The following is a 25,204-nucleotide window of genomic DNA, read 5'->3' on the forward strand; positions in this document are numbered from 1 at the left end:
TAGGCATTCGGCCTAGCCTAACAGATGCATTTTCAGGCTGCCATTTTTTGAAGTGTCTCACACTGGATTTCTCTAAACTTGCATTGAATTCTACACCTCCAGATGTTGAAATCGTACTTCCCATGCTGGCCATCACAGGACAATGCATTGAAAACTTGGGAATATGATGGGTCACTACTGCTAGTGGGCCCGCTTGGCCATTGTGGTTCAGCTTCATTGCGCATGGCGTGCAATTCAAAATGCTCAACAGGTACGTCCATTTTCTTGTTTTTGTTCTGTGCAATGATATGAGAATTACGGCTGGTGCACCTTGGAGGCTGCAGAAGGACGCAAATGGCACGAACTTTCACAGACTGACTTATCGCAATTTTCGCATTACGACTGCTCAATTAGTCACATTTTCAGACGATTTCTCGCGCAAATGTCAGCTTGAGTTTCCCAGAAATAAAAGCTGCGTCCAAGAACGACAATGCAGCCGAAAACAAAAAATGTGAGGTTTTTCAGAAATCCGCAACTTTTTCACCTGCGTCTCCCCTTGCAAGTTCAGCACATTTTGCTTACAGACAGCTCTGCAAGACGTAGGCACCAGAAGTGCTGCTCCCATGCTGATTGATGACAAACAGCAAACACAGAGCGGCCAGAAAAAAATTAAGTTTTTCAAGGCACAAATCAGGAAAAGTTATGGCCATTTTCATAGTTTTCAGAACTGTGCAATACTTAGTCACGGTGTTTGGTTCAGTTTACCAAAGTGCACAAAGAGCAGTGCATTAAAAGGTATGATTTTTTTTTTTTTTTGCATTTTGGCCCCACTGAGCTAAATAAACTGCTCAGAAAGTTGGTGCTGCATTATGTAAGGCACATGCTAACCAAGCGCAAGTCTCCGGAACACACTGCCACATTTAATTAACCACACCACATGGCCCACCCATCATGCACACAATTAGCACATTCCAAATGTATCACAGGGAAACTGTAAACATCAAGCAGTATGTGAAAATATGTATGCACTGGTGACGGAATTTTACCTGCAGAGGTTAGCTAAGCGATACCCTTGGCATGCTACTAAAGGTTAAATATATAACCAGAGATCACAAAAACTAAAAAGCTAAAAGGGATGCATGCACATCCACTGGCACACTAACTCCAAAATCCAGGCATAAGTAACATGAAATGAACAAAGTGGAAAGCATAGCTTTATGGTACCACCAATAAACAAAATGTCATTTCTCTCCCTTTGGTTACAACAGCACACATCCTGCTTGATCTTTATAATGGCTGTGATTAAAAAAAAATATAGTCCTCACTTTTCACTTCCTGTTAACATATATAGCAACTATAGTGGCTTAGAAATATAGGTAATGAATTTTTTACATGAAACCACAATATCTCTTTTTTGTTCACTGGTGTACATTATAGAAATTTTATTATCAGTGCAAGATGGGAGAGAAAAAGGCTAAAGTCACCTGTAATCAATCTTGCAGGCAAAGGCTCAGTGCAAGACCGTTGGGAGCGTGTGCACCAGCAGCACTAGGGCTAACAGGATAGTGTTGAACCAAGCACGAGAAGTCGCCGAAGCAAAGGTCCCAATTAACATGCATATAACACACTCATTGCGGGCATGTGGGCATATCATTGCGGGCATGTAGCGGCGCATGAGCGGAATTTCCATCACCACGAAGCACCGGATAATCTACAAGCACCGTCATGGGCAACGCTACCCTCTCACCCAACGGAGACGTTACAACGTTACCACGTGACCAGAGAGTGGATGACGACATGGACGGATTCCGCTATAAAAGGCTTTCCAGCGGACTTGCCTGGCACTGGGCACGGCGGCATCACCACGATGTGGGTCGCATCTAATCCCTTCCTGTATTTGGTACAGATCTTTGGCCTGCTGATCACTGCCAACAACACGCGCGTGGAACCGGCGAACGTCGTAGCGGCGCATGAGCGGAATTTCCATCACCACGAAGCACCGGATAATCTACAAGCACCGTCATGGGCAACGCTACCCTCTCACCCAACGGAGACGTTACAACGTTACCACGTGACCAGAGAGTGGATGACGACATGGACGGATTCCGCTATAAAAGGCTTTCCAGCGGACTTGCCTGGCACTGGGCACGGCGGCATCACCACGATGTGGGTCGCATCTAATCCCTTCCTGTATTTGGTAGAGGTAAGCAAACGATACGGAAAGTGCTTTCGTTCTGACGATCCATTTTTGGTGGTGTTGCCGTGCCCACGGTTGTTCGGCTCCGGAATATGTTGCGCTTTGTTCGATACTGCTTCATGTGTTCGATGGTTACTACTGCTTTGTGGCGACATCGAAACTAACCCCGGCCCTGACCTCGCACAAATAGCAAAACAACTTAGTGAGATTGCAATCGACATTAGGGAAATTAAAGAAAAATGCCTTACTGATATTGACAAAAAATTAGATTCCTTGGCCAGTCTAGAAATTAAGGTTACGTCGTGCCAGGAGCAAATTGCTTACCTTGAAGCAAGAATTGATGACCTGGAGAACTGAAGCAGAAGGTCTAACATCATTGTTTACGGACTACCTGAAGCTGAAGAAGAGAAAACCGAATCGCTAGAAGGTGCTGTGAACAATGAGATAATAAAAGGTATTCTTGAGCTAGAACCAGTGGCTATAGAACGTATTCATAGGTTGGGACGGCCATCCCCTGGCAAGGTTAGGCCTGTTATTCTCAAGCTCCTAGATTCAAGAGACAAAATTACAATTCTAAAGCAGGGAAGCAAACTGAAAGGCACGAATTACTCTATTGGCGAGGATTTTTCGGTAAGAGTACGGGAAATCAGAAGAAAGCTATGGCAAAGCTCCAAAATGAATAGAGAGAACGGCGAGAAAGCCTCGCTGGTATACGATAAGCTATATATCAATAAAAAGGCATACGTTTGGGACGAAAACAAAAATGATAAGGTACCTGTTCAAAAAAACGGAAGCAAAAAGCGACGCACGGCGGCAGGCGAAACCCGACGGCCAAATACTCGAAGCCAAGCGCCATTGCCGCAGACATAACTGAGCAATGCGACCAGATCCCTCGTCTGGAAAGCACATCCAAAGTAAAAATCGCTAGGTCCTCCAAAAAAGCCGGAGATGTAACCAAACGGAAAGAACTGAGGCTACTTAACATAAATGCGCGCAGTGTCACTAATAAAATAGATAAGTTAGAAACCATACTTATGCAGCATGATCCTCACATCGCGGTGATAACAGAAACGTGGCTGAGAAAGGAAATTAGTGACGATGAAATCTTTCCCTCATGTTACAACGTATATCGAAAAGATAGAACTACTAGAGGTGGGGGAGTAGCTATCCTTGTTAAACCCGTAGTAGAAGCTACGATTACAACTGATGTTGGCATTCCTGAATGCTTGTGCGTACAGTTATCCTGTTGGGGACATAGCTTCATCTTATATGCATGTTACAGGTCGCCGGACGCGTGCCCGGAGTATTTAACTGTGCTCAAAGAACATATGTCACAGTATCATAATAAGAAAATTTTTGTGGTAGGTGACCTTAATTTGCCAAGTGTGGACTGGGAGGGACTGTCCTGTTCCCAGGCCAGTAAAAACGCTAACATCATTTTTGATATCATGCTCGCTCACGACCTAACTCAAATAATCAAACAACCCACACGCGTACAAGGACATGCAAGCTCGGTTCTAGATTTGGTTTTTGTAAATAGGGCTTTTTCAGAACATACCATTCTAGTGGAACAAGGGCTGTCCGATCATGAACTTGTAAGCGTGTCAATTCCTTTTCTTAAATGCAGTAGCTACCAAAAATCTCCCATTCGGTATTTTAAGGACTATTCCCGAGCTGACGATGCTCGTGTGCTTGAATACATGGAAACCGTACTTGCTGACTTTGATGACGGCGCCCCGGACACGGGCGCTCTTTGGGACAAATTTGTTGAGACGTGTCATTATTGTATGAGCAACTTTATACCCAGCAAACGCAAACAAACACATAGGCGTACACTCTGGATGACTCGTGAAATCATTAAATTGAAGAGAAAAGTTAAACGGCTAAAAAAGCAGCATGCGCACTGCAGTGTTATCGGCGATCACCAAAGAATCCTTGCACAAGCGATGCATCACGCAAAGGATTACTACTTTAAAACTGTAATGCCCAATTTTATAAAGAATGATCCTTCCAAATTCTGGAATTATCTTAGTGAAACCAAGAAAGCAGTTTCAAAGATATCAGTTGACGGTAGCATAGTCACAAATTATGAAGATATAGCAAATCATTTTAATGCCTATTTTCATAGCGTGTTTTCAGTATCTGGACCATGTACGCTTACCACGATGTCCTTTCAACCATACGAAGTCAATTTTATTTCATATCCTGGTTTGGTTTCTATGCTTTTAAACTTAAACACGAAAAAATGTTGCGGTCCTGACGATCTTCCAAATGTGTTTCTTCGACGATATGCCGAATGCGTTGCCAAGTTCCTTTTTATTATTTTTAATAGTTCCTTGTCAACAGCAACCTTGCCGCGTGACTGGAAGACGGCCCGAGTAATCCCTATCTTCAAAAAAGGCGACAGATTATTACTATCTAACTACAGACCGATATCTTTAACTTCCTCATGTTATAAACTTATAGAACATATTATAGCCACTCAAATTACAGAATTTCTTGACAAACACTCCATATTAACAAGTTTTCAGCACGGTTTTAGAAAGAAGTATTCGACAGTGACGCAACTCGTCACTGTTACGCATGAGTTTGCCAAAGGTCTTGATAATAATATTCAGATAGACACAATTTTTTTAGATTTCTGTAAGGCCTTTGATAAAGTTCCTCATGACAAACTAATCTATAAACTAAACAACATTGGTCTTCCGAAGGTGTTGGTCGCTTGGGTGGCTGAATATTTGAGAAATCGGGTGCAGTTTGTCACAGTCGAGGATCAAAATTCGCGCCTTCTACCAGTCACGTCGGGTGTGCCCCAAGGCAGTGTGCTAGGGCCGTTGCTATTTTTGTGCTATATAAATGATATCGTAGATATAATTGATCCAACGGTTCAAATTCGATTGTTCGCAGATGACTGTATATTATTCCGTGAAGTTTGCAGCATACATGATCAAAAAGAACTAAACAAAAATCTAGATTACGTATACCAATGGTGCAACCAGTGGGGCATGGTCATAAATGCACAAAAAACAGTTTCCATTTCTATAACTAAAAGAAAATTCCCATTTCAGTATGCTTACTCCATAGGTTCATCTACAGTTAATCATGTCGATAACTACACATATTTAGGTGTAACGTTCACGGCTAACCTCTCCTGGAATTCACACGTTGATAACATTTGTTCCTCTGCTTTCAGAAAGTTGTGTTTCCTAAGACACAAGCTTCGTAATTCACCACCAAATGTAAAACTTCTATGCTATCAATCATACATCAGACCAAAGCTAGAATATGCAAGCATAGTATGGGACCCCTACACAAAACATAACATTGATAAACTAGAAAGAATTCAAAGAAAGGCTGTTCGATTTATCTTTTCTAAATTTCGTCGTGTGGACTCTCCGTCGGAACTAATGACAGCCAATAACATACCCCCCCTTCAGTACAGAAGAAAGCAATTTCGCTTGGGCTTCCTGAATTCTCTACTTAACCAGCAATTCGCTATTGATCCTTCCTTGTATTTATCCCCCCTATCCACAAGACCTACACGACATCAACAACCAAGATCTTTAACGCCATATTTCGCAAAAACAGATGCTTATAAATTTTCCTTTTTCCCGCACACAGTGTCTCAATGGAATTTTCTACCAGAGCGCGATCGTCTTGCCATCGTATAGCATTGTATACATTTAGCCATTGTGTTCATTTTTATTTATTTGTATCTGGATGTAAAACATAATGTATGTGCACCCATATACTGTGATATACTGTGATTTATACTATGTGAGTTGTTAAAAATGCCCGTCCTGCTTGGACCACGTTATGTGGTCTGCAGTATGTATGTATAAATAAATAAATAAATAAATAAATATGCTTTGGCAATAAAGCACTCGGCGGAAGATAGCTCGGGTAGAGAGGGCGCCCTGGGCTGCCCCTAGGAAGCAAGATCAGAGCGCATCCCGATGACATATGTTTGCACGGTGACTGGACTCCGGGAGGGAAAAGTGTGGTTTGCGCAGAAAATAAGCTATGGCACACTAGCTGTGTCCGCCATGTTGTCATTGTGGCGGTGGTTCGTGGAGATCAAGCTAAGCACAACAGGTGAGCCGGGAGAAGGGGCGCGGTAAGGCACCTCGATCTCAACAACAACAAAAACAGGAACGAGGCACTTCCGCAATGGTAACTCAAAATACTTACTGAACGTGTTACTTGGTGTCGATTGCGATGGGTGACAGTCTTCCAAGCACCTTGATCATCATTGTCATCGTCGACATGCTCAATTGGCAGCTGAGCCTCTCCATTGCACTGTCCATTGAGACCATTGCTCACAGAACGCATTGATGACACCATTTCATCATGCAGGCCATTCAGCATGAAGCTTAAGAATTCCTCCGCATCCTCTTGCTTTCCCTGTAATGTTTCAAAGATGTGCAAAACATCACACCGCAGTACACTACGCAAAGGGACATGAAGGTGTTCAGGATAGATGACGTACACCAATAAGGAAAATTTTGTAGACAGTAAGGAAGAATACAGGGTGCACACTGTTCATATTACTTTGCAAAGTACACTGACTTTACTTACGGCAGATTACGAGATGGAAGGGTTGCACACTAATATTCTTTCTAAGCATGGGATTTCACCTACTAGAGCTACATTGGGGCTGTCAGATGGAATCTTGAACAACTTCATAATATTGCACACCTAATGACACAACTTGCACAAAGAAAAAAAACGCTCAAGACGAAAGGCTGAAGTAACCCTTTCAGCATCGTGTTTTTTCAGAGGTGGCTCACCGCCTGCGTTTTTTTCTAGGATATTATAAAATGAACACAACAGTTTATTTTTAGTTGTGCAGAAATGAAAAGACACGGATAATGGCAAATGCTCTCCTGGTATGGTCCTCACATTCCTATCTGACTAAAGGTACATGGCTGGCCAAATGCGAACGGAAAACGTACTGGTACATTGATGCTAAAAGGGTTAACAAATGACGAATAAAATGAATGAATTCAAATCATTTTCAATATCAAGAAAGATCCTAAAGACTTTCTTGACCTTGATGGGACAGAGCTGTGTCAATGCGCAAAAAAAAGCAGGAATGGATGGCTTAACCGGCAAACGAAGCATCAGCCACTAAATGATAAAACTTATACAGCTTCACGCTTGGGGAAGCAGTAGCACCGCCTAACGAATTTCTTGTTTTTAAGGTTTTGGTAACTGCTGCACACCCATGCCAGTAGGGTCTGAATGGACCATCTTGAAAAGTGGCCACAGCGACATATCATGAAAATCCGGAGGGACAGTGCTCAGTCACCTGCTTTTTGGCAAAGGCCTGGCCCATAGGTGCAGAAGCAGGACCAGCTGTTCACCTGTTTTAATTTAACCACTCGACCAGTACTGACAAGGTATGCGGTGACTTGCATATTGGGATGGGATGCACGCTATAAGAACGTGGGGTAACTTTTATTGTGTTGCATTTTTTTTTCATATGGCTTCTTCAATGCATCAAAGCACAGCTGTCTAAACAAAGCATGTCTACGCACCATCATAGTCTGTTACGCATTACACTGCCATTATGTATAAAATGAGTTTTGTATTTGAACGCCGAAGTACAAAAAACATTTCATAGTGCATCAGCTCGCTGTCTTGCTATGTTTACGTACTGTCACGATATCATTGCATGGACCCTGCAACTTTTAATGCAGCATTAGGCCACAGAGAAGGTTTTTCAAAGGCTTCCTACATTGATGTTTCTCGCTGATGTAAGGGCATATTATACTGAACCAGTTTTTTTATTAGAGAATGTTCTGCATTTCTCGAGTCAACTAGTGTGACAGTAAAAGCCAAAACACTTTTCGCGTCAACAAGTTGTTACCATACCCTTTTAGGCCTTCAGCACAATCGCCACACTACTAACCTAGTAACACAAATAGCCCAGAAAATGGATAGGAAGATGGCGCCGCGGTAGCTGAATTGGTAGAGCATTTAGTAGTAACACATAAATACCCTAGAAAGTGGATGGGGAAACGGTGCTGCGGCAGCTCAATTGGTAAAGCATCGCATGCGAAATGCAAAGGTTGTGGGATCGTTTCCCACCTGCAGCAAGTTGTTTTTTTCATCCACTTTCACTTCCATTAATTTATAATTTCTTTATTTCAATCAGTAAGTACAAGTAATTTCTCATGTGTTGTCCTTGGTGTCTTTGTTTGTTGGCTTATTATGACATGAATAAAAAAAATCGGGCCCCTCGGTTAACCCCCTTTCTTCTCATTCAATACATAACGAAGGTCTCAAATCCAGCAACATTGATGCCTTCAGGTAGCACGTGTGGGTTTATTGACCAGTTGCCTTCACCCCCAAAAAATAGCATACTCGTGACGCCTGCAGAAGAAAGGATGTTCCTGATCCGCCACCAAGGTTAGTGAGTGGTGGCGCTGGCTAACACTTCCAAGGTTAGTTCTAGTAGTAACACAAATACCCCAGAAAGTGGACGGGAAGGCGCTCTGGTGCCGCAGTAGCTCAATTGGTAGAGCACCGCACGCGTAATGTGAAGACGTGGGATTGTTCCCCACCTATGGCAAGCAGCTTTTTTCATCCACTTTCAATTCCATTAACTTATAATTTCTTTATTCCAATTAGTAAGTTCAAGTAATTTCTCCTGTGTTGTCCTTGGTGTCTTTGTTGGCTTATGATATATTGTTACGGGAAGGAAGAAGCGTTCGTCTATTTACAGATGGCTTTTAATGGCTGAGCCAACAAGCGTAGAGCATCGATACTGATAAACACTTCTTTGCCGTCTGCAAGACCACCATCAGCGTCGTCTTCTGTCCACATTACCGACTGTGACATCACCCCCGTCGGAAAAAGCACCTGATTGGTGCGGCTCATCGGTCTGAGAAAGGTAAGGTTTGAAACGGCTGACGTGGATGATGTCAGAGAGAGGTGAAGGCACCGTGGCATTCAGCGGAGACACTTCATATGTGACAGGGGTCACCTGGCGAAGGATGCGGTAAGGGCCATAGTATTGCGAGAGGAATTTCCCAAAAAGACCAACATGCCGAGTTGGATACCAAACTAACACAAGAGCACCTGGTTCGTAGTTCACGTCGTGATGGCGCTGGTCGTAACGGCACTTCTGGCGTGTCTGTGAAGCAGAAAGACGAATGCGGGCAATCTGGCGTGCTTGGGTCGCCGTGGCTATTACATCCCGAGTGTACTCTGTCGGCGAGTCGAGTGTAGTCGAAAGGAGAGTCTCGAAAGCCAAAGTCGGCTCACGGCCGAAGAGGAGATAGAAGGGTGAATAGCCAGCTGTGTTGTGGCGCGAGGAATTGTAGGCGAACGTGACAAATGGTAGAGCAATGTCCCAGTCGCGATGATCGGAGGAAACATACATTGCTAGCATGTCAGTTATTGTGCGGTTAAGGCGTTCGGTAAGACCGTTAGTTTGAGGATGGTAAACGGTAGTAAGTTTGTGTTTAGTAGTACATGATCGAAGTAGGTCGTATATGACTTTGGCAAGAAACTACCTGCCGCGATCCGTGAGAAGTTGACGAGGTGCACTGTGGTGCAAGATAACGTCGTGAAGTAAGAAAACAGCGACGTCTGTAGCGCAGCTGGTCGGTAGGGCTCTAGTAATGGCATAGCGAGTTGTATAGTCCGTAGCGACGGCAATCCACCCATTTCCGTCCTTGGATATAGGGAATGGTCCGAGGAGATCAAGGCCCACGTGAAAAAAAGGGTCGGCCGGTATATTCAAAGGCTGCAGCAGTCCGGCAGGAGGCACAGCTGGTCTTTTTCGGCATTGACACGACTCACACGCGGCAACATAGCGCCGGACGGAGCGGTTGAGACGGGGCGAGAAAAACCGTCGCCGAATTCGGTCATAGGTCCGTGTGACGCCAAGGTGTCCAGCGGTGGGAACGTCATGCAGTTGCTGCAGCACAATCTGTTGCAGATGAGACGGAATGATGGTTAGGAGCTCGGGCCCGTCGGGGTGCATGTTGCGGCGATACAGGATGTCATTTTGTTGTACGAACATGTGAAGGGATGGGTCAGACGGAGAAGAGAGCAGGCGTTCGATAATGGGGCGTAACGACTCATCGCGTCGTTGTTCAGCGCCAATGTCTTGCAAGGCTGAGAGCAAAAGAAAGCAGATCGGTGCGACATCCACTAAACCGCCCGGTACATCGACGGGATGACGAGACAGGCAGTCGGCGTTCTGATGTAGACGACCCGACTTGTAGACCACAGTGTATGTGTATTCTTGCAGCCGTAGAGCCCAGCGACAGAGGCGTCCGGTGGGATCCTTGAGGGAGGAAAGCCAACAAAGGGCGTGGTGGTCGGTTGTAACTGTAAATGGTCTACCATATATGCAGGGTTGGAACTTGCCCACCGCCCAAATGACGGCGAGGCACTCGCGCTCAGTAATGGAGTAATTGCGCTCGGCGGGAGAGAGGAGGCGACTGGCGTAGGTGATAACGCGGTCGTGCCCACATTGGCGTTGAGCTAAAACTGCGCCGATGCCGTAGCCATAGAGTTTCCTACAAAATTACTAGAGGGAACTCTGGCGCCGCAGTCGTCCTACCATGGGAATGATGGGAAGTACATGGATTTGTCTGATCTTCGTGCTTGTGGATTCAGACGTTCTTGTGGCTTTGTATATTACGCTATATAAATATTATTGTCGTATATTTCGGCGCAATCTATATTCTTCGAAGTGCAGAAGACGCCGGGAACGCGTACAATTTCTATTATTTGCAACGATTGAGCTTGTCCAGGTGGCCAAATCGAAACGCGCCAAGCGTCTCAAGGCACTCGCATGCCCGCAATAAATTCATAAGGGCGTTTCATTCGCTTGTTGATACGTGCGTCCGTGGCTTAATGGTTTCAATATCAGGCTTCTGTGCTAGAGTCCCCGTGTTCAAATCCTGCCGTCGGGCAATTTTAATGATGTTTATTTATTTATTTATTCCGCAATATACTGTTGAAAATGACGAGTTAACAAAGTCACAATGCCGTTTGAAGCCAAAAGGACGAAGTTTAGGCAAATCCATGTACTTCCCATAATTCCCATGCTGGGACAACCGCTCCCATTGCAGCTCCCGTAGACACTAGCGCCAGAGTTCCCTCTAGTAAATCTTGTAGGAAACTATGGCCGTAGCCACTGGCGTCAGTGCGGATTTCTGTCTGAGCGGAGGGGTCAAAATGGGCGAGAACAGGAGGTGTGGTAAGCAGCCTGATGAGCTGCGAGAAAGCAGACGCTTGTTCAGAGCCCCAACAGAAAGGAACGTCTTTCTTCAGGAGGTCAGTAAGGGGACAGGCAACATGGGCGAAATTTTCCACAAACCTGCGGAAGTAAGAGCAAAGGCCCATAAAGCTGCGAACATCTTTGGCACAAGTTGGTACGGGGAAATTCTGCACAACATGAACTTTAGCGGGGTCGGGGCGAATGCCTGACGAATCGACGAGGTGTCCAAGCACGGTTATTTGGCGGTGACCGAAGTGGCACTCGGATGAGTTGAGCTGCAAGCCAGAAAGAACAGATGAAAGTCTTTCAAGATGAGTCGCAAAAGTTGAAGAGAATACGATGACATCATCCAAGTAGCACAAACAGATGGACCATTTCAAACCACGCAAGAGCATGTCCATCATCCGTTCAAAGGTTGCCGGGGCATTGCACAAGCCAAATGGCATTACTCGGAACTGATATAGGCCGTCTGGTGTGACGAATGCAGTCTTTTCACGGTCCATTTCATCCGCGGCAATTAGCCAATATCCAGAGCGAAGGTCTATAGATGAAAAATAAGTGGCACCGTGGAGACAATACAGAGCATCGTCAATGCGGGGAAGTGGATATACATCTTTCTTGGTGATCGTGTTTAGATGACGATAGTCAACGCAGAATCGCCAGCTGTTATCCTTCTTTTTGACGAGAACAACAGGGGACGCCCACGGGCTGGAAGAGTGTTCAATAATCCCTTTGGCAAGCATCTTGTCAACCTCGCTCTGGATAACGTGTCACTCAGAAGGAGACACCCGGTATGGGCGTCTGCGAACAGGTGCTGCATCGCCGGTATTTATCCGATGCTTCACGACCGTAGTTTGACTCAAAGGGCGATCGTTCAGATCGAAAATGTCGTAGTAGGACTCAAGGAGGCCACGGAGCTGTGCGGCTTGTTGGGTTGAGAGGTCCGGTGCAATCATCTTTGTAAAGTCGTCGGTCGGGACTGATACAGAAGGCGCAGAATGAGCAGTGGTCGAAGACGGCGCAACAGATAGAGCAGAAATGTGGCACTCGTGCGTTGGTGACAACGTGGCAAGAGACATGCCTCGAGGAACTACTTGCGGGCACTGTCCGAAATTTAGGATGGGAAGACATGTCTGATTGTCTGCAACAGAAACGATGGTGTGTGGGAAGGAGACATTGTGAGAAAGCAGGACTGACGTCGCGGGAGTAAGGACATAGTCTCCGTCAGGTACAGGTGGGTTGGCTAAAACAGGGATGAAGGTTGCTGCAAGAAATGGCAGGCGTATAAAATCCGCGGAACAAAGCTGAGCTGGAGCTTGAGCAGGAAGGTCAATCAGGGTGTCTACCAAGATGACATTTCCAAATTCCCTGAGTTTTCCAGGTTTTCCCTGAGTGCCGTTGCACACTTCCCTGAGTGATGCAGAACTATGTTTTATGTCAAGACGGGCTGAAACCATATCGCCTGGTGCTGTCACTCTCTAGTAAGCACATGAAAAAAATAAAAAAGCTACTTAATCCAATTTGAATACTAAGGAGTAGTGTTTATGTTATTCAAAAAGAGAATAGAAGGCAGGGAAAATGCACAGCAAATAAAGTGTCTTCGAAAAAAATTGCAAATGAAGTCGGACATTCACAAATACGAATAAAAAGGAGATGCACATAGAAGCAAATATATTCGAATATGAGCTATTTCTATCAACTGATAGCAAGCTCAGTGGTATGAGGCCCGAACTCTGTCACAATTGAGATTCTCTCTCAACCGCTCGTAAGTCAACCTCAACTGTCCTGACATACTCTCAGCCCGCGCACGACGCCTGAGTGTTGTGTTTCACTGCTTTAAAGAGTATTTTGGTTTGGATGAGGGACACCTGCATCTCGGCATCAGCCAAAATTTTGTTGTTTGAGCTCAAACTTCTTCAAAACGGCGGCAGCAAGCTTCCTTTCCCGTTTATTCCTCAATGCATACATCATTTCTGTTCTTGTCCTCCTTCTGCCACTCGTTCACCCGAAGGACCATTTGAAGCATCTTGGTCACTTGCACAGTCCACGACAGATTTTTAGAACTCCCTAGAGGTCGGGAAAACGCTCTAAAAATCGGCCAGTTGGAAACAAATTAATGCGTGTCATTTACTGCCCTTAGGGGCTCAAACCGCGACAGGCACGTTCGAAAACGCTCTGAAGGCCTGTCGGTACACATATTAGGCATATCGGCGCTCGTACTGTGAATACAGGGTGCACGCGTGTATAATTAAGGAATGCATACTGTGTTCCGTGGCAATAGCCCCTTCCCACGCTTGTTATGCTTCACTGCAATACTTTTGCGTATGCTTCACCATGTAACATTTCTGTACAGAGGCGAAGCTGACTTTCGGAAACGGCATCATGCAACGCACCGTGTTTTCTAAGTTCCTAAGCCAATCACGAGGACCACAAATTTGGAGTCCGCGCCATTGCTGACAGCAGCTAATTCTTTAAATAAAAACTCGGCACCCAACAGCAAAAAGCTTCATAGCGAACGTCGAAGCAGCTAGGTCTAGCGTTGCCGCAGTGGTGGCAACGGCTGCCAGCGGATCTGTGTGCGAGAGTGCCGGTTCTAGGTGGCGAAGTAATCAAAACGGCAGCGGTGGTACCTTTGATTATTGCCGTTTCGGACCCGCGGTCACGGCAAAACGTCCAGAAAATCGGACGGCGAAGAGTTCTTGCGTCCGAATTTTCACACGTTCTGATACGTTGACTCTATGGGTTACGTGGCGGTGCCGCGAAGCCGTCCAAATTATCGGGAATCCGGAAAGTCGGTCGTTGACTGCACACTGGCAACTTCTCCAGCCGACGACAGCGCGTCAAAGACGATTCATTACGATTCCTGTCTGTTGCTCGAGCCAGCATTACCGCGACGTTCGACCCTTTCAATAAAATTGGCGCTAATTTTCCCTGATAGAGGCCCATATTCCCCGAGTTTTCCCTGACTTTTTCCAGACTACTCAATATCCCTGAGAGTTCCCGGTTTTCCCGGTTGGTAGACACCCTGTCAATGGGAACAGGTAGGGGTAGGTCAAGTTGTACAACACCGGCGGAACAGTCAATCAGAGCAGAATGGGCGGACAAAAAGTCGAGTCCGAGGATCACATTGTGAGGGCAACGTTCAAGCACACTAAACAAAACGGACGTGTGGCGACCGGCGACACTGACACGAGCAGTACACATTCCAAGCACAGCCGGAGTTCCACCATCGGCGACCTGGCGCAGTCGAGTCAGAGCAGGAGTAAGTACTTTCTTCAAGCGCGTTCGAAGCTCGCAACTCATGATGGAAATTTGGGCTCCAGTGTCGATGAGTGCTGCAACGGGCAAACCATCCACGTTCACGTCCAGAAGGTTCCGATTAGTAGGCAGGGTCAGCAGAGGAATTTCAGGCCGGTGTTCTAGAGCAGCGTCACCTCCAGGAGCTGCCCCAGTTAGTTTCCCGTCGGAGAGCGGCGACGGTAAGCTGGGGATGGAGAGCGACGCAGCTGGGGCGAACGGGAGCGGCGACTGTGTGGTGATGGTGATCGGCTGGTCGCAGTGGCTCCAGTGTTGTCAGGTGCGTCTTTAACCTCGGTGGAGAGTGATGGCGGGCGAGGATTCAGTGGGGAGCGGCGGTAGGCGGGAAAGCTTGGTCGAGAGTGGGCTGGCCAGGAACTTCGACAGTGGCGAGAGATGTGGCCCACACGTCCACAGTAAAAGCAGATGGGTCTATCGTCATGGGTGTGCCATTTGGCCGGGTTGCGATAGCTCGGATATGGACCGTATTGGCTCCGGTGAACAGGGGCAGAGGCAGCAGACGAAGCAAAGTCAGGACGGCTGGCGGAGCAGATGGATGGAAGACCTACATTGGCAAGTTCTTGGCGAATGACTGACTGAATGAGGGACACAAGCGGCCGGGAATCGTCAAAGCACTGCGTGACTGGCGTGGAAGGAGACGCTGCTTCGATTTCTCGCCGAACGATTCGTACGACATTCTCGCAGGAGGTAGACTCACGCGGTGGACAAATGTCTTCGCACGTCGACGAAGCTGCGGTATTAGGTAGACGCGTAAACTGTCGAACTATGCGGCGACTCTTTGCGTCTTCAAAGCGGCGACATTCGTTAATGATCTCATTGACTGTTGTGATGTTCTTATAAACAAGCAGGTTAAACCTGCGTCGTCCGCGATGCCTTTTAAGACATGGCTGACCTTGTCTGCCTCTGCCATATTGTTATCTGCTTTGCGGCAAAGAGCGAGGACGTCCTGGATATACGCCACGTAAGATTCAATTCAGTGGACGTCTGTACACGGGTCACAAGGTCCTTCACAGCACGTTGGTGGCCGACGGGTTTGCCGAACAAATCTCTCAGCTTCTGTTTACACTGGTCTCAACTCGTAATCTCTTCTTCATGTGCTTCGAACCAGACCCATGCGGTTTTCTTGAGGTAGAATATTATATTAGCCAGCATAAGCGTGTTATCCCACCTGTTGTGTGCACCGACCCATTCATAATTCTGTAACCAGTCATCGACGTCAACGTTGTCAATCCCGGAAAACATGCCAGGGTCGCAAGGCTGGGCCAGGATGACCGTCGGTGGCGACGACGGGGCCGCGATTGAACTCTCTCCTTCGGATGACATGGCGGCCAGGTTACGTCCGCTGCGGAGCTCCGTCTTGCTCAAGTGAGTACCCCTCACCTCCACCAATGATGTTACGGGAAGGAAGAAGCGTTCGTCTATTTACAGATGGCTTTTAATGGCTGAGCCAACAAGCATAGAGCATTGATACTGCTAAACACTTCGTCGTCTTCTTTCCACATTACCGAATGTGACAATATAAGGTTACTTTTAATACTGGCATTTCTCCGTGGCGTAATCTTCCTTTGTGTAATTGTCTTATACTTCCCTATCACTAATACTGCTTCATCTTTCCAAGGAAACATATCGTAACATACATATTCATTCTCTAGAGATAGGCTATCCATACCTTTACAAATAATTGTTAGCTGGCCTACCTCCTCAAGAAATATAACAAACTGTCCTGCATATATATTTAAATATATTGTGCATGGTGTTTACAATATATATACATATATAAAAAAAAATGCTGAAGTAAGAAAATTTGAATGAGGTAGTCACCGCTGGTGCTTCTAATGCGCTTGTCCTATTGCAGGATTTGCAGAAATAAAGCGAAACTATGAATTCAAAGCCATGCACGTCTACACAAACAATGATGCAGTAAGCTTTCAGCTACAATAAACTTTAAGTGAGATGGTAGAGGCAACTCAAAAGAAACCTCAAATGATGCAGGTGACAGAACTTTGGTAATGACACTTTACAGAGAGTGGCATGGTAGGCTTTGTCTTCGCCGGGGCATCAAAAATTTAAAGCAAGAACAAAGGTGACATGATTATTCACGACAACAACACTACCAGAATGTTTTGGGAAAACAGCTGAAGTGAGCTACTACATCCAAAGTAACCCGCCGTGGTTGCTCAGTGGCTATGGTGTTAGGCTGCTGAGCACGAGGTCGCGGGATCAAATCCTGACCACGGCGGCCGCATTTCGATGGAGGCGAAATGCGAAAACACCCGTGTACTTAGATTTATGTGTACGTTAAAGAACCCCAGGTGGTCGAAATTTCCGGAGTCTTCCACTACGGCGTGTCTCATGATCAGAAAGTGGTTTTGGCACGTAAAACCCCATAATTTTTACATCCAAAGTAAAGATCGTGCACGTAAAGTAAAAATACCGAGCGACTCACAGCTGGTCCGACCTGTGCAGAAACCATATGCTTCATACCTCGCCACCTCAAGGCCCATAGTGTGTTATATATTAAAAGAGGATAACGATGGGGTCTAGCACGTTCAGCGCAAGGAGCATGCTCGTGTTCATGCACTTCTGAGAGAGATTCCAACAGCCGGTAGGGACGCGTTGCTACTGTTCCCCAGGCAATAAACTCCATCTTTACCGTCCTTATACTGTCAAGACTTGTTTTGCACCATTACTACCCTATGATAATATTACCCTATGATATCCACTGAGAGAAAGCCAGATACAAGTGGCAGTAAAGTGAGCAGAAAGATTTGCAGCAGGAGATTCATAGTTGCTTTGGAGAAGCACCAATTGAGCTAATACATCCAAAAGCTAACTCTTGCTAAATAATTTTCCGTCATTCAATAAGCATACCTGCGTTTATGCAGTCTAAATATTTGTTGTCTCAATTTTGGCAAGGTAGCTTATTAGCTGGACAGTCTTAATGTGCTTATGGTGGAAGAAAACATTTAAGGTGCTGAGGAAGTTTCCAATAATCTAATAACTAATCTGTACAGAAAAATTAAGTCTGTGGGTATGCATCACAGACACAACATGGCCCGTCATGTGCAATTGCTGGGACTGAGGCATTCCCGTATCAGTCTGCCATGCAACACTGCCACACCTTACTCACCTGCAGGGTTCTGAAAGAGTGCCATAGTGCACTTGAGTTGAGAGATACTGGCTGCGCGCGCACACATACACACAAAAAGCCATTGAAGGGGGTACACGGGTCTTGGAGACGAAAAAATCACTAAAAAGTCGATTTTTCAGTTTTGTTATTTTCGCAATCTAGACGTCATCACGCGCTTGTCGACAAAAAATTAACGCGAAATAACGCGTCTTTGGGCAAAAGAATGCCGTATTTATCACGCGAAACGCTCATTTTCATCTGCAAGACGCACCGAAAACGCCCCATCTTGCGCCGCTCACAGTTTCGAAACCGATCAACGGAGCGCCGCCATTTTAGTCTCGTTCGAAAGCGTGTGCTTCCCGCTCCCTTTCCCGCTGAAAACGGGCATTCAAGGTTGCTTCAGGAGGGAGCAACCAGGCAACAACGAGAGAGACAATCCCGCCATCCTGTTGGTCCGCGACCATCACGTGACTAAATAGCGCCTTCTGATTGGAGCGCGGGAACGCCGGGCGTCCGCGCCGGCGACGCCATTTTGCCTGAACCAGTTTGTTCTTTATTCTATGCCTGAACTATCGCTCAGCGTGAACGTGATCAGTCAAGATGCCAAACCGTGCACGGAAATTCCGTACAGTGCATAAATTTGGGAAGCGTAGAAGAAAGCGCGCGGTGCAGCGAAAAGATGCACCGGAACTTCCAGTGACGTCTGACGACCTTATCGGACCGGCGGACTTGCAGACGCCGCGGAACAGCGGTGTAACCGAGGAGTTGGGTGCAGCACAACGGGAAGAGGCGATCGTGACGGCTGACGGCGTTGGCGCCGCTCGCGATGTCGACGGCGGACCGTGAACATACAGCGGACACCCCTGATTGCGGAGCGGCAGTCGTCACGGGCGCGTGTGCTACGGAGATGCGCACTCGGCCCGACCGCGCGAGAATCGACACGGCGTATCTCACGGCGGTGGAGTGAGATCAGATCGAGCAACAAGCACTGGAAAAAATAGCGGAACTCTCCTCAGTTTCAGCGACGGAGCGCAAGGTGAAGTGCCTAACAAGCGGGCCTCGTCTGGAAAGTGCGTCGACAAAAACGTACACCATCGTCGACCTCGACATGGTGAACTGTTTACTAAAAGTTGCTGGTTGCCGAGTGTGCCGCGGAGCGGTGACTATCGAGCGGGACTCGCGGGAGTACGGCATTGCCATGAAGCTGAAAGTTCTGTGCAGCAACTGCGGCGAAATTGACACGAAATGGAGCTCGCAACGAGTTGGTGGCACTGCCAACTGCAATCCTTTCGAGATCAATGTTCTCGCGGCGCGTGCCGTACAGAGCACGGGAAACGGGCAGACGGTGCTTAACGATATTTTTGCCGCTATCGGGGTTTCGCACAGAGGCCTTCACAACAAGACCTATCAGCACTATTTGAAATCAAAACTAAATCCAGCTGCAACAAGTGCCTGCACTGAGAATATGGCTAAGTGTGCCACTTCGGTGAAGAATGTATACCGAAGCCTGAATTTTGGAAATGCAGGTAATATTGCAGTTTCTTTTGATGGCACTTGGCACACTCGGGGACATTCATCTCACATAGGAGTGGCCACTGTGATAGAGCTTTTTTCAGGCTATGTTTTGGACTATGTTGTCCTATCGAATTTCTGCCTTGGCTGTGAGCTTGGCCCGAAACCAGGAACCCCAGATTATGCTCACTGGAAGTCGCAGCATTCATGCCAAAAGAACACGTCTTCCAAGGCAGGTCAGATGGAGGTGGAGGCAGCACTAATTTTATTTCAGCGCTCGCTTTCCCTTCATGGCCTGAGGTACACAACCATGCTCTCCGATGGTGACAGCAGATCATACAGTGCCATTGATGAAGCAAAAGTCTACGGCTTCATACCTGTGGAAAAGGAAGACTGCGCAAACCACGTGCAGAAACGCATGGGAACGGCGCTGCGGAATCTTGTGCAGAAGCAGAAAGGGTAAAATGGTGAGCGCATCAGTGGTAAGGGCCGCCCGACAGGAGACCTCATAAATAAGCTGACAAGTTATTATGGTTGGGCGCTCAAATCACATTCGGGAAATGTGGATGAGATGCACACAGCAGTGTGGGCTACATATTACCACGTAACCTCAACGGATGAGAAGCCCAGCCATAGCTTTTGTCCCCACGGCCCTTATTCATGGTGCAAATATAATGCAGCCATTGCAAAGAATGAGCCCCCCCCCAAAAAGCAGATACAATCTGCCATATGCTGTAAGCGATGCACTGCGGCCAGTGTATGAGCACCTCTCTGATAAGAAGCTCTTGAAGAGGTGCCAGAGAGTGAAGACGCAAAATGCCAATGAATCGCTGCACTCGATCATTTGGAGCCTGGCGCCAAAAGAAAAGAATGCATCACTGTTTGCTGTTGAGGCTGCCGTGGCAGAAGCTGTTATGCGGTTCAACCTCGGAAGCCACCAGTCTAGCTCGCACATACTCGGTGAGCTGCACGTGCAACAAACTTGCGCAGGCAGTAGGCGAGCATCCGAGAAAGACAGCCGCCGTGTGGCCAACGCAGACAGAAAGCGCACATCATCGGCAGCATTCCAGGAAGCCATCAAGAAGAGACACAAAGAAAAGCCTGCTTCGGACTATTCTCCAGGAGCATTCTGATTCATTGTAGTGGTGAATTCTATGATTTTGTCCCATAAAAAGTATTTTTCACATTGCTAAATGTTTTTTGAGTTTTTCTCAGATCATGATTTTCGCACGCGCGAAGATTTGGGATGTGCACTGTCTCTGTTAGTTCTTCGATTTGCACGATTCTTTTTATTTCCTGAATGCTAAACAGTCGGAGAGTGCAGGAAAACTATAATATAGTATGCTAGTGCAATGCAACTTTTTCAAATCTTGCAAGAAGTAACAACAAAAAATTTTCTTCCAAAGTTGCTAATTCAAATTTTGATAACTTTGGCTAATATGTAGATAGAGATACAAAACTTTATATGTGCACTCTTCAAACATTCAGAAACATACCCAGTTAATTTTAGGTCTCTCAGTACAATAAATTTCTTGAAAGTCACATCCCAAATTTATAATACTAAAGATTGCATAACTTTTTTTTCATTAAACATAGAAAAAAACTTATTACATATTTGCAATCAGCTCACTAAACCGAATATAAGCTGTAAGTTTCAACTCTCTAGAGTTAATAACAATAAGGCTCTGCTCGTGCACCAGGTCCCCCTTAAATGATCTTGGCTAAAATGATTGTGCAGCTCAACATCTGACAGTCACAAGAAATTATCACAGGCAGGTGAAGAGTTCAATCACATGGAAAATTTACAGGTTTCAATATAGCACGTTAAACACTCATCTGTCTTAAAGACTGGTCACTCACTAATATGACATACCTTTTTGCAATCAGGTTTTATCTTCATCAGAAGGTCTCTGAATTGTTCGGGGTCATATGATGATCCAATAACCAGTTCATCCTTCTTGCCAGTTTCACGCACCATGGGAATTGCATAGGTCTGCAGAAAATACATGCTAAGAAAGAAAAGATGGGTGGGGAAAAGAAAAATTAACTGAGGAAACTGCAAGGCAGAGGTCTACAGTAACCATTTTTGCTTTTACAATGTCAATTCTTCAAAACAGATGCCCAAATACAGTCGAATCCACTTCTAACAATGCCGGTTTTAACAATATATTGGTTATAAGACTGAAGCTGCTGCACTGTCACCTTTTGTATGTTTTGTATGCGTGCCGAAAGGTCATGGAATCTGAAATCCTTGAAAACAAAGAAATTCGAGCCGCCGCACCCTCGCCCACCGCCGTAAAGTTCACTGCACGCTCATTCAAAAGAACCAGTGTTCCAGCCTTCTTCGAATCGCCAGCTGTGTGTGCCTCTCTCCGATCAGAATTTTTACTCCTCCGAACTCGAATTGGCTGCGCCCATAACTCTATGCCGCGCCACCCTCTGAAACACGAATCGCCTGTGCTAATTGCGCTGCTCCCAGACTGCTCATTGGCCTCTCATTCTGCGCAGTTCTGCCAACGGATTAAATCGCTCGTGCTCGTCTTTGTTGGCTGCGTCGAAGTTGTTCCTGGCCACATTGTTTCTCTGCCTTGTTTGACTCAAATGGAAGATCGCTGATGAGAAATGCACGATGTTGCTGGTGAAAGCAACGCACGCTGCTAGATTTGGAAATGAAGTGTTGAATCGTCAAGGACTACAAAGACTAAAAAAAGTGTGCGACTTCGTGAAGTACGGACTATTAATCGACAGCTGACTGAGGTTGCTGTCCAAGAAGCATGCACTCAAAGGAGATGCATGTAAGGGTGGCAAAAACAGCAAGCTGCGCCTCATTGCATTTTTGTGCATCAACATGGATGGGGAGCGACAAGCGTCCGGCATTTACCACTGCAAAATAAAAATATCACCACTGCTTCCACAGTGCTGGCAGGATACTGGTACGCTACCGTGAGAACCACGAGGCATGGATGACAAGAACATTTTGTGAGTGGCTCTTGGAGCTCGATCAACGTGTTGAGCAATACAAGAGGAAGGTGGCGCTCATCATAGTTGTAGTGCCCACCACTCCATGCGTAAGCTCTCAAGTGTCGAAGTTTTTTCCTGCCACCAAACAGGACAGTAGGCTGGCAGCCCATGGACGATTTTAAGGTCATGTATCGTCGCTGCATAAACACCTTGTTGATGGAAATGGCCACACGGATAAGCAGGGAGCAATCGGACTCGAAGATCAATCTATTGATGGTAGTGCAGTTTATTTTTGGTGTGTGATTCGAAGTAAGCGCTTCAATGGTGCAGAACAGCTTTAGGAAAGCATGCTTTATTCAATGTACCATCAACTTATATGAAGTCTGCGAAGCTCCCACTGACAAAGTGATGCCTAAATTTTGGTCTGCAGTTGACAAGGATGCTTCAGAACCCGAAGAGTTCCTAGATGCGGACAACGCATTAGAAACATCAGAACTTCATTAAACTAGGAAGGCTTAGCAGCAAAGATCAATGGCAAATATCTCAGAAACCTTCCGTTTGCACATGCAATTGTCCTGATCAGCAACACTTTGGATGAATTACAAGAAATAATTGAGGACCTTAACAGAGCAAGTGTAAGAGTGAGGTTGAAGATTATTATGCAGAAGACAAAGATGATGTTCAACAGCCTGGCAAGGGAATAAGAATACAGGATTGCCAGGCAGCATCTAGAGTCTGTGCAGTAGTACGTTTATCTAGGTCCATTACTCAGAGAGAACAGTGGTAATGAGAAGAAAATTTACAGAATAAAAATAGGTTAGAGTGCATATGGCAGGCATTACCAAATCCCGACTGGGAGGTTATTACTGTTGTTGGGAAGGGCACAATCTTTTCGTTCTACCGGTGCTAAGAAATGAAACAAACTTTAAAGAAGCTCAAATACAAGGGGACCCTGAAATGATTTTGACGATTTTGTACAAATGTACTGAGTCGTTAGAGTAGTTCCTTCAGATTATTAATTGACGCATCTAAGTGCTCTGCGTAAGGCGTGTAATTTATTATATAGCTTTTAAAATGTACATCGCTGCCGATTGCAGCACACTGCTCGGCTGAATCTTCCGCCGCCCCTACCCATTTGACATAAATTGCCCTAATGACGTCAGTAGGGCGAGCTATCCGCCCAGGGCGCATCATCTATAATTTTTCCAACTTAGAGAGCTTTAGCTCGGGTGCTCCTATCTAAATACATGTAAAAGGAGAATTCGTTTTTCTCGGCAACCACTGCATGAAATTTGACGGGGTTCGTTGCATTAAAAAAAAAAAAAAAAAAAAAAAAAAAAAAAAAAAAACAGTCTAGCGACTGTTGGTTTCGAATTTTCGATTTAGGTTGTCAATTTCTTATTAAAAATTGCAAAAATCGAAAATTTTCAGGAAACGAAACAATCAGGTTTGCAACTCCATAACTCTGCAACAAAAAATTATATCGCAATTCTGTGAATTGTATCATAGAACATCTAAAGCGGACAAATTTGACATCTTGCACATGAATCTCAAAAAATTAATATGTAATTACAACTTTTGCAGAACCCTCCTAAACAACGTAACAAATTCACGAAGACTTAAAATGACATATCAAATTTGTCCGCTTTGAATGATCTAATGGATGCCGTTTACAGAACCGCGATACATGTTCTTGATGCAGAGCTATTAGTTTGTAAACTTCATGCTTCTATTTTTTCAAACTTCTGAATTTTTGAACATCTTAACAAAATTCAAGCGTACACTAAAAAATAGCGGGTCGTCACTGCGCATGCGCCTAACGCTAAACGAAATAGCGGGTATAGCGGGCGTACGCAACGCAAACAAGTTAGCATCAGCGGTTTTGTGTGGTTTGCGGGAAACATGGCGGCGGTCCCGGCTGCCCGCTTCGAATTGAACTTGGCGTTGCTTTTGTAAAATGCACTTCCTTCGTAGCAAATGACTGTGTAAACGGCTTTCGCTTAGTCTCAGGCCGCTTCGACGACAGAGTATTATGGATAACCTTGTGTGGTTTTCGAGATCGCTTCACATTTCGAACGAGTCGAAGCCTAACGAAAGAAACATTCGAGATGTCAGCGCCACCTATCGCTACAGGCACGAAATAATCGCAACAACGGCCTATGGCCTCTGAGATCCAAAGATATCGCCGGCCAACTAAAATTGCAGAAAACGTGCACTGCTTAGCGTACGCTGTGTTATAGCGTACGCTATAGTTGTGTACGCTAAACTAAAACTGTCTATTAGTGTAAGAGAAGGAACATTTGACACTTGCGAAATATTCTTGTGTTCGCATTTTCTAAGCGTTATGTATATAATAGTCCATAAAATCTAATTCTTATAAGTTTATTTACTTTTTTAATTGTTGTTAATCATCAGTCAACAGTACATGTATACCAACACAAGATATCTTTTTCTCACCTTACGGTAACACCAGAAAAATTACGGTAAATTTTTTTTCGAAATACGTCCCTCAGAATTGGAATCTGCAATAAAAAAAATGGACCCTCAAGGGGGTTAAGAGAACATGTTTAGCTAGGTAGGCCACATAATGCATAGGGCAGATACACGGTGTATGAACAGTTACAGAATGGGTGTTAAAGGAAGGTAAGTGCAGAATATTATGTGACGTTATGAAATTAGGAGATTTGCAGGCGCAAGTTGGAATTAGCTAGTGCAAGATGGGAGTACAGTCGCCGACCGTTTATTCGGACCGCACGAGGACTGCAGGAATATCTGAATAAACAAATGCCCGAAAAAGCAGAAGAAAAAAAAAAGGGGGGAAAAAAAGGAAATCCTTTATTTCCACGCACTTATTCAGGCTCGG

General features: G+C 45.6%; 1 protein-coding gene across 1 annotated transcript in view; it reads right to left on the bottom strand.

Annotated features, from left to right (window-relative positions):
• LOC126543282 (ubiquitin carboxyl-terminal hydrolase 10-like) overlaps positions 1-25,204 on the bottom strand; it is a 105,238-nt gene that overhangs the window by 17,100 nt on the left and 62,934 nt on the right. The window contains exons 10-11 of the mRNA XM_055061803.2: positions 21,254-21,389; positions 6,368-6,580 (exon numbers count right to left, since the gene is read on the bottom strand). Coding sequence (XP_054917778.1) covers positions 6,368-6,580; positions 21,254-21,389 — 349 coding nt within the window. The remainder of the gene's footprint in view (positions 1-6,367; positions 6,581-21,253; positions 21,390-25,204) is intronic.

Source organism: Dermacentor andersoni, chromosome 1 (assembly GCF_023375885.2).
Source record: "Dermacentor andersoni chromosome 1, qqDerAnde1_hic_scaffold, whole genome shotgun sequence".
NCBI classification, from domain to species: Eukaryota; Metazoa; Arthropoda; class Arachnida; order Ixodida; family Ixodidae; genus Dermacentor; species Dermacentor andersoni.